General features: G+C 42.9%; 1 protein-coding gene across 1 annotated transcript in view; it reads left to right on the plus strand.

Moving 5' to 3' along the window:
- The window catches only part of LOC128644098 (echinoderm microtubule-associated protein-like 2), a gene marked incomplete at its 3' end in the record, with an annotated part of 181,014 nt that overhangs the window by 111,946 nt on the left and 56,798 nt on the right, over positions 1–12,270 (plus strand). Inside the window, 3 exon segments of the mRNA XM_053696813.1 lie at positions 4,968–5,063; positions 5,158–5,307; positions 5,743–5,842. Of these exon segments, the coding sequence (XP_053552788.1) occupies positions 4,968–5,063; positions 5,158–5,307; positions 5,743–5,842 (346 nt within the window).

A 12,270-nucleotide genomic window follows, 5' to 3' on the forward strand; every position in this document is an offset into this window, starting at 1 on the left:
GCACACACACACAATATGCATCATGCACATATAAACATGCAGCACACACACACAATATGCATCATGCACATATAAACATGCAGCACACACACAATATGCATCATGCACATATAAACATGCAGAGCACGCACACACACAATATGCATCATGCACATATAAACATGCAGAGCACGCACACACACAATATGCATCATGCACATATAAACATGCAGAGCACGCACACACACAATATGCATCATGCACATATAAACATGCAGAGCACACACACACTATGCATCATGCACATATAAACATGCAGCGCGCGCACACAATATGCATCATGCACATATAAACATGCAGCGCGCGCACACAATATGCATCATGCACATATAAACATGCAGCGCGCGCACACACCCTGTGCTAATATAATGTATAAATCCTATAAAAAACACTGTACTCTGTCACATTAAAAGGATATGAAACCTAACACTTCTCTTTTATGATTCAGAGCAGATTACTCTGTGCCTAGGGCAGAGCATGGCTCCTCTGGGTGTAATATGAGATATGTATGTTGGGGTACAGGAGTAATTACTCTGTGCCTAGGGCAGAGCATGGCTCCTCTGGGTGTAATATGAGACATGTATGTTGGGGTACAAGAGCAGATTACTCTGTGCCTAGGGCAGAGCATGACTCCTCTGGGTGTAATATGAGACATGTATGTTGGGGTACAAGAGCAGATTACTCTGTGCCTAGGGCAGAGCATGGCTCCTCTGGGTGTAATATGAGACATGTATGTTGGGGTACAGGAGCAGATTACTTTGTGCCTAGGGCAGAGCATGACTCCTCTGGGTGTAATATGAGACATGTATGTTGGGGTACAGGAGCAGATTACTTTGTGCCTAGGGCAGAGCATGACTCCTCTGGGTGTAATATGAGACATGTATGTTGGGGTACAGGAGCATTCCCTGTGCCTAGGACAGAGCATGACTCCTCTGGGTGTAATATGAGACATGTATGTTGGGGTACAGGAGCATTCCCTGTGCCTAGGACAGAGCATGACTCCTCTGGGTGTAATATGAGACATGTATGTTGGGGTACAGGAGTAATTACTATGTGCCTAGGGCAGAGAATGGCTCATCTGGGTGTAATATGAGACATGTATGTTGGGGTACAGGAGCAGATTACTTTGTGCCTAGGGCAGAGCATGACTCCTCTGGGTGTAATATAATACATGTATGTTGGGGTACAGGAGCAGATTACTCTGTGCCTAGGGCAGAGCATGACTCCTCTGGGTGTAATATAATACATGTATGTTGGGGTACAGGAGCAGATTACTTTGTGCCTAGGGCAGAGCATGACTCCTCTGGGTTTAATATGAGACATGTATGTTGGGGTACAGGGGCAGCAGCATTCCCTGTGCCTAGGGCAGAGCATGACTCCTGGGTGTAATATGAGACATGTATGTTGGGGTACAGGAGCAGATTACTCTGTGCTTAGGGCAGAGCATGGCTCCTCTGGGTGTAATATGAGATATGTATGTTGGGGTACAGGAGTAATTACTCTGTGCCTAGGGTAGAGCATGACTCCTCTGGGTGTAATATGAGACATGTATGTTGGGGTACAGGAGTAATTACTCTGTGCCTAGGGTAGAGCATGACTCCTCTGGGTGTAATATGAGACATGTATGTTGGGGTACAGGAGCATTCCCTGTGCCTAGGGCAGAGCATGACTCCTCTGGGTGTAATATAATACATGTATGTTGGGGTACAGGAGTAATTACTCTGTGCCTAGGGTAGAGCATGACTCCTCTGGGTGTAATATGAGACATGTATGTTGGGGTACAGGAGCATTCCTTGTGCCTAGGGCAGAGCGTGACTCCTCTGGGTGTAATATGAGACATGTATGTTGGGGTACAGCAGCATTCCCTGTGCCTAGGGCAGAGCATGACTCCTCTGGGTGTAATATGAGACATGTATGTTGGGGTACAGGAGTAATTACTCTGTTCCTAGGGCAGAGCATGACTCCTGGGTGTAATATGAGACGTGTATGTTTGGATACAGGAGCAGATTTCTTTGTGCCTAGGGCAGAGCATGGCTCCTCTGGGTGTAATATGAGACATGTATGTTGGGGTACAGGAGTAATTACTCTGTGCCTAGGGTAGGGCATGACTCCTCTGGGTGTAATATAATACATGTATGTTGGGGTACAGGAGCAGATTTCTTTGTGCCAAGGCAGAACATGACTTCTCTTGGTGTAATATGAGACATGTATGTTGGTTTACAGCAGCATTCCCTGTGCCTAGGGCAGAGCATGACTCACCTGGGTGTAATATGAGACATGTATGTTGGGGTACAGGAGTAATTACGCTGTGCTTAGGGCAGAGCATGGCTCCTCTGGGTGTAATATGAGACATGCATGTTGGGGTACAGGAGCAGATTACTTTGGGCCTAGGGTAGAGCATGACTCCTCTGGGTGTAATATAATACATGTATGTTGGGGTACAGCAGCATTCCCTGTGCCTAGGGCAGAGCGTGACTCCTCTGGGTGTAATATGAGACATGTATGTTGGGGACAGGAGCATATTACTTTGTGCCTAGGGCAGAGCATGACTCCTCTGGGTGTAATATGAGGCATGTATGTTGGGGTACAGGAGTAGATTACTCTGTGTCTAGGGCAGAGCATGACTCACCTGGGTGTAATATGAGACATGTATGTTGGGGTACAGGAGTAGATTACTCTGTGTCTAGGGCAGAGCATGACTCACCTGGGTGTAATATGAGACATGTATGTTGGGGTACAGGAGTAATTACTCTGTGCCTAGGGCAGAGTATGGCTCCTCTGGGTGTAATATGAGACATGTATGTTGGGGTACAGGAGTAGATTACTCTGTGCCTAGGGCAGAGCATGACTCACCTGGGTGTAATATGAGACATGTATGTTGGGGTACAGGGGCAGCAGCATTCCCTGTGCCTAGGGCAGAACATGACTCCTCTGGGTGTAATATGAGACATGTATGTTGGGTTACAGCAGCATTCCCTGTGCCTAGGGCAGAGCATGACTTACCTGGATGTAATATGAGACATGTATGTTGGGCTACAGGAGCATATTACTCTGTGCTTAGGGCAAAGCATGACTCCTCTGGGTGTAATATGAGGCATGTATGTTGGGGTACAGCAGCATTCTCTGTGCCTAGGGCAGAGCATGACTCCTCTGGGTGTAATATGAGACATGTATGTTGGGGTACAGGAGCAGATTACTCTGTGCCTATTGCAGACCATGACTCCTCTGGGTGTAATATGAGACATGTATGTTGGGGTACAGGGGCAGCAGCATTCCCTGTGCCTAGGGCAGAACATGACTCCTCTGGGTGTAATATGAGACATGTATGTTGGGTTACAGCAGCATTCCCTGTGCCTAGGGCAGAGCATGACTCCTCTAGGTGTAATATAATACATGTATGTTGGGGTACAGGAGCATATTACTCTGTAGCTAGGGCAGAGCATGACTCCTCTGGATGTAATATGAGACATGTATGTTGGGGTACAGGGGCAACAACATTCCCTTTACCTAGGGCAGAGCATGACTCCTCTGGGTGTAATATGAGACATGTATGTTGGGGTACAGGAGCAGATTACTCTGTGCCTATTGCAGAGCATGACTCCTCTGGGTGTAATACGAGACATGTATGTTGGGGTACAGGAGCAGATTACTCTGTGCCTATTGCAGAGCATGACTCCTCTGGGTGTAATACGAGACATGTATGTTGGGGTACAGGAGCAGATTACTCTGTGCCTATTGCAGACCATGACTCCTCTGGGTGTAGTATGAGACATGTATGTTGGGGTACAGGAGCAGATTACTCTGTGCCTATTGCAGACCATGACTCCTCTGGGTGTAGTATGAGACATGTATGTTGGGGTACAGGAGCAGATTACTCTGTGCCTATTGCAGACCATGACTCCTCTGGGTGTAATATGAGACATGTATCTTGGGGTACAGGGGCAGCAGCATTCCCTGTGCCTAGGGCAGAACATGACTCCTCTGGGTGTAATATGAGACATGTATGTTGGGTTACAGCAGCATTCCCTGTGCCTAGGGCAGAGCATGACTCCTCTAGGTGTAATATAATACATGTATGTTGGGGTACAGGAGCATATTACTCTGTAGCTAGGGCAGAGCATGACTCCTCTGGATGTAATATGAGACATATATGTTGGGGTACAGGGGCAACAACATTCCCTTTACCTAGGGCAGAGCATGACTCCTCTGGGTGTAATATGAGACATGTATGTTGGGGTACAGGAGCATATTACGCTGTGCTTAGGGCAGAGCATGACTCCTCTGGATGTAATATGATACATGTATGTTGGGGTACAGGGGCAACAACATTCCCTTTACCTAGGGCAGAGCATGACTCTTCTAGGTGTAATATAATACATGTATGTTGGGGTACAGGAGCTGATTATTCTGTAGCTAGGGCAGAGCATGACTCCTCTGGATGTAATATGAGACATGTATGTTGGGGTACAGGGGCAACAACATTCCCTTTACCTAGGGCAGAGCATGACTCCTCTGAATGTAATATGATACATGTATGTTGGGGTACAGGGGCAACAACATTCCCTTTACCTAGGGCAGAGCATGACTCCTCTGGGTGTAATATGAGACATGTATGTTGGGGTACAGGAGCAGATTACTCTGTGCCTAGGCAGAGCATGACTCCTCTAGGTGTAATATGAGACATGTATGTTGGGTTACAGCGGCATTCCCTGTGTCTAGGGCAGAGCATGACTCCTCTGGGTGTAATATGAGACATGTATGTTGGGGTACAGGAGTAATTACTCTGTGCCTAGGGCAAAGCATGGCTCCTCTAGGTGTAATATGAGACATGTATGTTGGGGTACAGGAGCAGATTACTATGTGCCTAGGGCAGGGTTCTGTAGACTGTGCATCACTCTGTTTGGGTAACTGTGGCCCCTTTTCCCCAGGATGGTGGTGCTCTCCTCTGCGCATGTGATGAGTCTGGAGATCACGTCTTGTCTGTGTGGCAATGGCAACGTGAAGTCAAAGTTACCGAAGTGAAGGTGAGAGGAATAACCTATCAGCTGGCTGGTTTCTTGGTTCATCTAGGGAGTATGTGAGTATTGATACTATTTCTTCCCTCTCTCTGCCATACAGTGCTCTACGGAACCCGTGCTTTCTGCCATCTTCCACCCTACAGAACCCAACCTGGTCATCACCTGCGGGAAGTCCCAGTTATATTACTGGAGTCTGGAAGGTGGTGCAGTGCCAGGAGCCACACTGAGCAAGAGACAGGGGGTGTTTGAGGTATGTGGCCTTACATAAAAAAGATGAGTAGCCACCAAAGATGCAATGAACGTTTGGTGTAGGTAGGTCATAATGTAACCAATGGAAGTTCTGGCTCTCATATCCCCCTAGGGCTAATCCATAGTCCAGACACATTGCTTCATGGTAAAGAGCATTAGCTTTCCTCCGAATGACCTTTATAAGCAACGTGTAACTTTCTTTAGAATTTCATTCAAACCATAGTACAGAAAGTTTTTGGCACTTGGGTTTCTGGACTAAAAATGTGGCATAGGGGACCCTCATGTAATGTATTAAATGCCCAAAAGGGGACATAACAAGTAGTCACATGAGCAAAGATGTTTATTTGAAAAATATGTAGTGAGGGAGAAGACTGGACCCGGGTTGGGGTGAGGGTCACAGATGGATTAATAATTTGTTGCACTTTCCCCTCTACAGAAGCATGAGAAGCCACGTTTTGTGCTCTGTGTGGCGTTCGCTGAGAATGGAGATGTGGTCACCGGAGACTCTAATGGGAATCTGTTTGTTTGGGGAAAAGGTATGGGATTTGCTGATACAATGTAGATTGCGCTCTAATGTACTCTGCACCACAGAGCTTGCACTCTAATGTAAACAAAAATATAGGGTCAAGCGCTTAACCTCTCCTACTCAGCCTGACTTACGCCTAGATTTAGAGTTCTGCGGCCAAAGGGGTGCGTAGCTAATGCTGGCTTTTTTCTGGCCGCACCTTTTTAAATACCGCTGGTATTGAGAGTTCACAGAATGGCTGCGTTAGGCTCCAAAAAAGGAGCGTAGAGCATTTTTAACGCAACTTCAACTCTCGATACCAGCTGTGCTTACGGACGCGGCCAGCTTCAAAAACGTGCTTGTGCACGATTTCCCCCATAGAAAACAATGGGGCTGTTTGAGCTGAAAAAAAACCTAACACCTGCAAAAAAGCCGCGTTCAGCTCCTAACGCAGCCCCATTGTTTGCTATGGGGAAACACTTCCTACGTCTGCACCTAACACCCTAACATGTACCCCGAGTCTAAACACCCCTAACCTTACACTTATTAACCCCTATTCTGCCGCCCCCGCTATCGCTGACCCCTGCATATTATTATTAACCCCTAATCTGCCGCTCCGTAAACCGCCGCTACTTACATTATCCTTATGTACCCCTAATCTGCTGCCCCTAACACCGCCGACCCCTATATTATATTTATTAACCCCTAATCTGCCCCCCACAACGTCGCCTCCACCTGCCCACCCCTAATCCGCCTCACTCCCGCCTCAATAACCCTATAATAAATAGTATTAACCCCTAATCTGCCCTCCCTAACATCGCCGACACCTAACTTCAAACATTAACCCCTAATCTGCCGACTGGAGCTCACCTCTACTCTAATAAATGTATTAACCCCTAAAGCTAAGTCTAACCCTAACACCCCCCTAAGTTAAATATAATTTAAATCTAACGAAATAAATTAACTCTTATTAAATAAATTAATCCTATTTAAAGCTAAATACTTACCTGTAAAATAAATCCTAATATAGCTACAATATAAATTATAATTATATTATAGCTATTTTAGGATTAATATTTATTTTACAGGTAACTTTGTATTTATTTTAACCAGGTACAATAGCTATTAAATAGTTAATAACTATTGAATAGCTACCTAGTTAAAATAATTACAAAATTACCTGTAAAATAAATCCTAACCTAAGTTACAATTAAACCTAACACTACACTATCAATAAATTAATTAAATAAAATACCTACAATTACCTACAATTAAACCTAACACTACACTATCAATAAATTAATTAAATACAATATCTACAAATAACTACAATGAAATAAACTAACTAAAGTACAAAAAATAAAAAAGAACTAAGTTACAAAAAATAAAAAAATATTTACAAACATCAGAAAAATATTACAACAATTTTAAACTAATTACACCTACTCTAAGCCCCCTAATAAAATAACAAAGACCCCCAAAATAAAAAAATGCCCTACCCTATTCTAAATTACTAAAGTTCAAAGCTCTTTTACCTTACCAGCCCTGAACAGGGCCCTTTGCGGGGCATGCCCCAAAGAATTGAGCTCTTTTGCCTGTAAAAAAACACATACAATACCCCCCCCCCCAACATTACAACCCACCACCCACATACCCCTAATTTAACCCAAACCCCCCTTAAATAAACCTAACACTAAGCCACTGAAGATCTTCCTACCTTATCTTCACCTCACCGGGTATCACCGATCGGTCCAGAAGAGATCCTCCGATGTCTTGATCCAAGCCCAAGCGGGGGGCTGAAGATGTCCATGATCCGGCTGAAGTCTTCTATCAACGGCATCTTCAATCTTCTTTCTTCCGGATCCATGTTCATCCCGCCGACGCGGAACATCCATCTTCACCGACGACTTCCCGGCGAATGACGGTTCCTTTAAGGGACGTCATCCAAGATTGCGTCCCTCGAATTCCGATTGGCTGATAGGATTCTATCAGCCAATCGGAATTAAGGTAGGAAAATTCTGATTGGCTGATGGAATCAGCCAATCAGAATCAAGTTCAATCCGATTGGCTGATTCAATCAGCCAATCAGATTGAGCTTGCATTCTATTGGCTGTTCCGATCAGCCAATAGAATGCGAGCTCAATCTGATTGGCTGATCGGATCAGCCAATCGGATTGAACTTGTTTCTGATTGGCTGATTCCATCAGCCAATCAGAATTTTCCTACCTTAATTCCGATTGGCTGATGGCGTCCCTCGAATTCTGATTGGCTGATAGGATTCTATCTTGGATGACGTCCCTTAAAGGAACCGTCATTCTTCAGTTGGACGTCGTCGGAAGAAGATTGGTCCGCGCTGGAGGTCTTCACGATGGAGCCGTTCCTCATCGGATGAAGATAGAAGATGCCGCTTGGATCAAGATGGTTGCCGGTCTGGATCGCCTCTTCTTCCCGGATAGGATGAAGACTTTGGAGCCTCTTCTGGACCTCTTCAGCCGCAGGATTATGGATTGCCAGCCCCCGCTTGGGTTGGATGAAGATTTTGGAGCCAGGACCGATCGGTGATACCCGGTGAGGTGAAGATAAAGTCGGAAGATCTTCAGGGGCTTAGTGTTAGGTTTATTTAAGGGGGGTTTGGGTTAGATTAGGGGTATGTGGGTGGTGGGTTGTAATGTTGGGGGGGGGGGGGGGGGTATTGTATGTGTTTTTTTACAGGCAAAAGAGCTGAATTTCTTGGGGCATGCCCCGCAAAGGGCCCTGTTCAGGGCTGGTAAGGTAAAAGAGCTTTAAACTTTTGTAATTTAGAATAGGGTAGGGCATTTTTTTATTTTGGGGGGCTTTGTTATTTTATTAGGGGGCTTAGAGTAGGTGTAATTAGTTTAAAATTGTTGTAATATTTTTCTAATGTTTGTAAATATTTTTTTATTTTTTGTAACTTAGTTCTTTTTTATTTTTTGTACTTTAGTTAGTTTATTTAATTGTATTTATTTGTAGGAATTGTATTTAATTTATTTGTTGATAGTGTAGTGTTAGGTTTAATTGTAGGTAATTGTAGGTATTTTATTTAATTAATTTATTGATAGTGTAGTGTTAGGTTTAATTGTAACTTAGGTTAGGATTTATTTTACAGGTAATTTTGTAATTATTTTAACTAGGTAGCTATTAAATAGTTAATAACTATTTAATAGCTATTGTACCTGGTTAAAATAAATACAAAGTTGCCTGTAAAATAAATATAAATCCTAAAATAGCTACAATATAATTATAATTATTTATATTGTAGCTATATTAGGGTTTATTTTACAGGTAAGTATTTAGCTTTAAATAGAAATAATTTATTTAATAAGAGTTATTTTATTTCGTTAGATAATAATTATATTTAACTTAGGGGGGTGTTAGTGTTAGGGTTAGACTTAGCTTTAGGGGTTAATAAATTTATTAGAGTAGCGGTGAGGTCGGCAGATTAGGGGTTAATACTTGAAGTTAGGTGTCGGTGATGTTAGGGAGGGCAGATTAGGGGTTAATACTATTTATTATAGGGTTAGTGAGGCGGGAGTGAGGTGGAATAGGGGTTAATAACTTTATTATAGTAGCGGTGAGGTCCGGTCGGCAGATTAGGGGTTAATAATTGTAGGTAGGTAGCGGCGACATTGGGGGGGGGCAGATTAGGGGTTAATAAATATTATGTAGGTGTCGGCGATGTTAGGGGCAGCAAATTAGGGGTACATAGGGATAACGTAGGTTGCGGCGGTGTGCGGTCGGCAGATTAGGGGTTAAAAAAAATTAATAGAGTGGCGGCGATGTGGGGGGACCTCGGTTTAGGGGTACATAGGTAGTTTATGGGTGTTAGTGTACTTTAGAGCACAGTAGTTAAGAGCTTTATGAACCAGCGTTAGCCCAGAAAGCTCTTAACTACTGGCTTTTCTCTGCGGCTGGAATCTTGTTATTAGATTTCTAATAGGATTTATTTTACAGGTAAATTTGTAATTATTTTAACTATTTTAGCTATTAAATAGTTCTTAACTATTTAATAGCTATTGTACCTGGTTAAAATAAATACAAAGTTACCTGTAAAATAAATATAAATCCTAAAATAGCTACAATGTAATTATAATTTATATTGTAGCTATATTAGGGTTTATTTTACAGGTAAGGATTTAGCTTTAAATAGGAATAATTTATTTAATAAGAGTTAATTTATTTTGTTAGATTTAAATTATATTTAACTTAGGGGGGTGTTAGTGTTAGGGTTAGACTTAGCTTTAGGGGTTAATACATTTATTACAGTAGCGGCGAGATTAGGTCGGCAGATTAGGGGTTAATAATTGAAGTTAGGTGTCGGCGATGTTAGGGAGGGCAGATTAGGGGTTAATACTATTTATTATAGGGTTATTGAGGCGGGAGTGAGGCGGATTAGGGGTTAATAACTTTATTATAGTAGCGGTGCGGTCCGCTCGGCAGATTAGGGGTTAATAAGTGTAGGCAGGTGGAGGCGACGTTGAGGGGGGCAGATTAGGGGTTAATAAATATAATATAGGGGTCGGCGGTGTTAGGGGCAGCAGATTAGGGGTACATAAGGATAACGTAAGTAGCGGCGCTTTGCGGTCGGCAGATTAGGGGTTAATTATTGTAGGTAGCTGGCGGCGACGTTGTGGGGGGCAGGTTAGGGGTTAATAAATATAATATAGGGGTCGACGGTGTTAGGGGCAGCAGATTAGGGGTACATAAGTATAACGTAGGTGGCGGTCGGCAGATTAGGGGTTAAAAAAATTTAATCGAGTGTCGGCGATGTGGGGGGACCTCGGTTTAGGGGTACATAGGTAGTTTATTGGTGTTAGTGTACTTTAGAGCACAGTAGTTAAGAGCTTTATAAACCGGCGTTAGCCCAGAAAGCTCTTAACTACTGACTTTTTTTCTGCGGCTGGAGTCTTGTCGTTAGATTTCTAACGCTCACTTCAGCCACGACTCTAAATACCGGAGTTAGAAAGATCCCATTGAAAAGATAGGATACGCAAATGGCGTAGGGGGATCTGCGGTATGGAAAAGTCGCGGCTGAAAAGTGAGCGTTAGACCCTTTAATGACTGACTCCAAATACCAGAGGGCGGTAAAAACCAGCGTTAGGAGCCTCTAACGCTGGTTTTGACGGCTACCGCCCAACTCTAAATCTAGGCCTTAATTAGCTACCTCCTCCCTAGGTAGTTCAAATGTTGAATCAAACAGAAAATTTATAAGTCTGGCGCTTAAAGCCGTAGGATATATAGATAATTCGTAAATTACGTGTTGTTCCTATACACAAACCTTATTTGCTACTTAGAAGTGAAATTCAAAAATCAGTTTAAGCATAAGCTGACAAATTTTATTTTTATACTATAAAATAATGATAAAACTTACTTCAAAATCAGTCGTTTCAACCACATTCACACTGCATACACACTAAATAAAATGACGGTACATAAAAAATGGCAAACTTCATAAAAATCTTTAAATTAATAACACATATGTTACAATATTAAGAATGTCCCATGCTTAATTCTCCAATAAAAAATGTCCTCTGTTAACAGATTTTAATTTAGAGAATTCTCGCTAATGGCTAAGTTAGGCTGTAAGAGGCGATCTTTTATAAATTCTCACTGTATATGTCAGCACCTAAACTTTTCTCAAGTTTTCAGAGTATTTAGGAAAGGCTCTTTTTTTCAACGTGTGCTCCGTTACAACAAAGTCTCAATCGGCTTTCAGTATTAGCTCCTGGTTTAGTTAACCGGTTGAATATAGTAAGCTGCTTTCTCACCTTGTATTGTAATGTTCCAAGGCGCTATTAGCCGGCTCCCAGTCTCCGGGTTAAAGTGGTGAGGTTTTTCTTACCACTTAGCCGTGTCTCCTAGTCAGTATCGCTACCTGACCCGACACTCCGGCTTCTCCTCTGATCCTCACGCTCCGTTGGTGACGTCACCCGTATATCCGGATTCCACAGGTGACTACTTTACTTGCACAAGTTCGATAAGTTTCTCCTGAGCGTTCTCTGCACTTAGTACATCAGGTACGCAGAGTCCGTTGATCCTTCTTTTCCCAAACCTTTGTTTAGAGACAATGTCACAAATAGCAGGACAGACCTTCTACGCGTTTCAACCCAATCTGTGGGTCTTTATCAAGATGCTGTTACCTGCCAGTTTCGCCTTTAAATACACTGTCGTTCCAGGTGATTAGAGAGCCTCCTACTTCCTCCAAACAAGTCTCTTAATGGAGGGAAAACTTAAACACATGATATCCATTGTTCAACATTATATGTCAAGCTTAATGGAACAATCTTTATTTCAGCATTTTTCGACATTCATAACTTTTTTTAACTGTCATAATTCATTAATTCATAAAAACGCTATCACTATCCCATCTATATATTTAACAAAATGTTAATGCCAAAAATAAAATCTAAAATAAACACCAAAATCTCACATCGCCCTAAA

The sequence above is a fragment of the Bombina bombina genome, unplaced genomic scaffold (genome assembly GCF_027579735.1).
Source record: "Bombina bombina isolate aBomBom1 unplaced genomic scaffold, aBomBom1.pri scaffold_710, whole genome shotgun sequence".
In the NCBI taxonomy this organism is placed as follows: domain Eukaryota; kingdom Metazoa; phylum Chordata; class Amphibia; order Anura; family Bombinatoridae; genus Bombina; species Bombina bombina.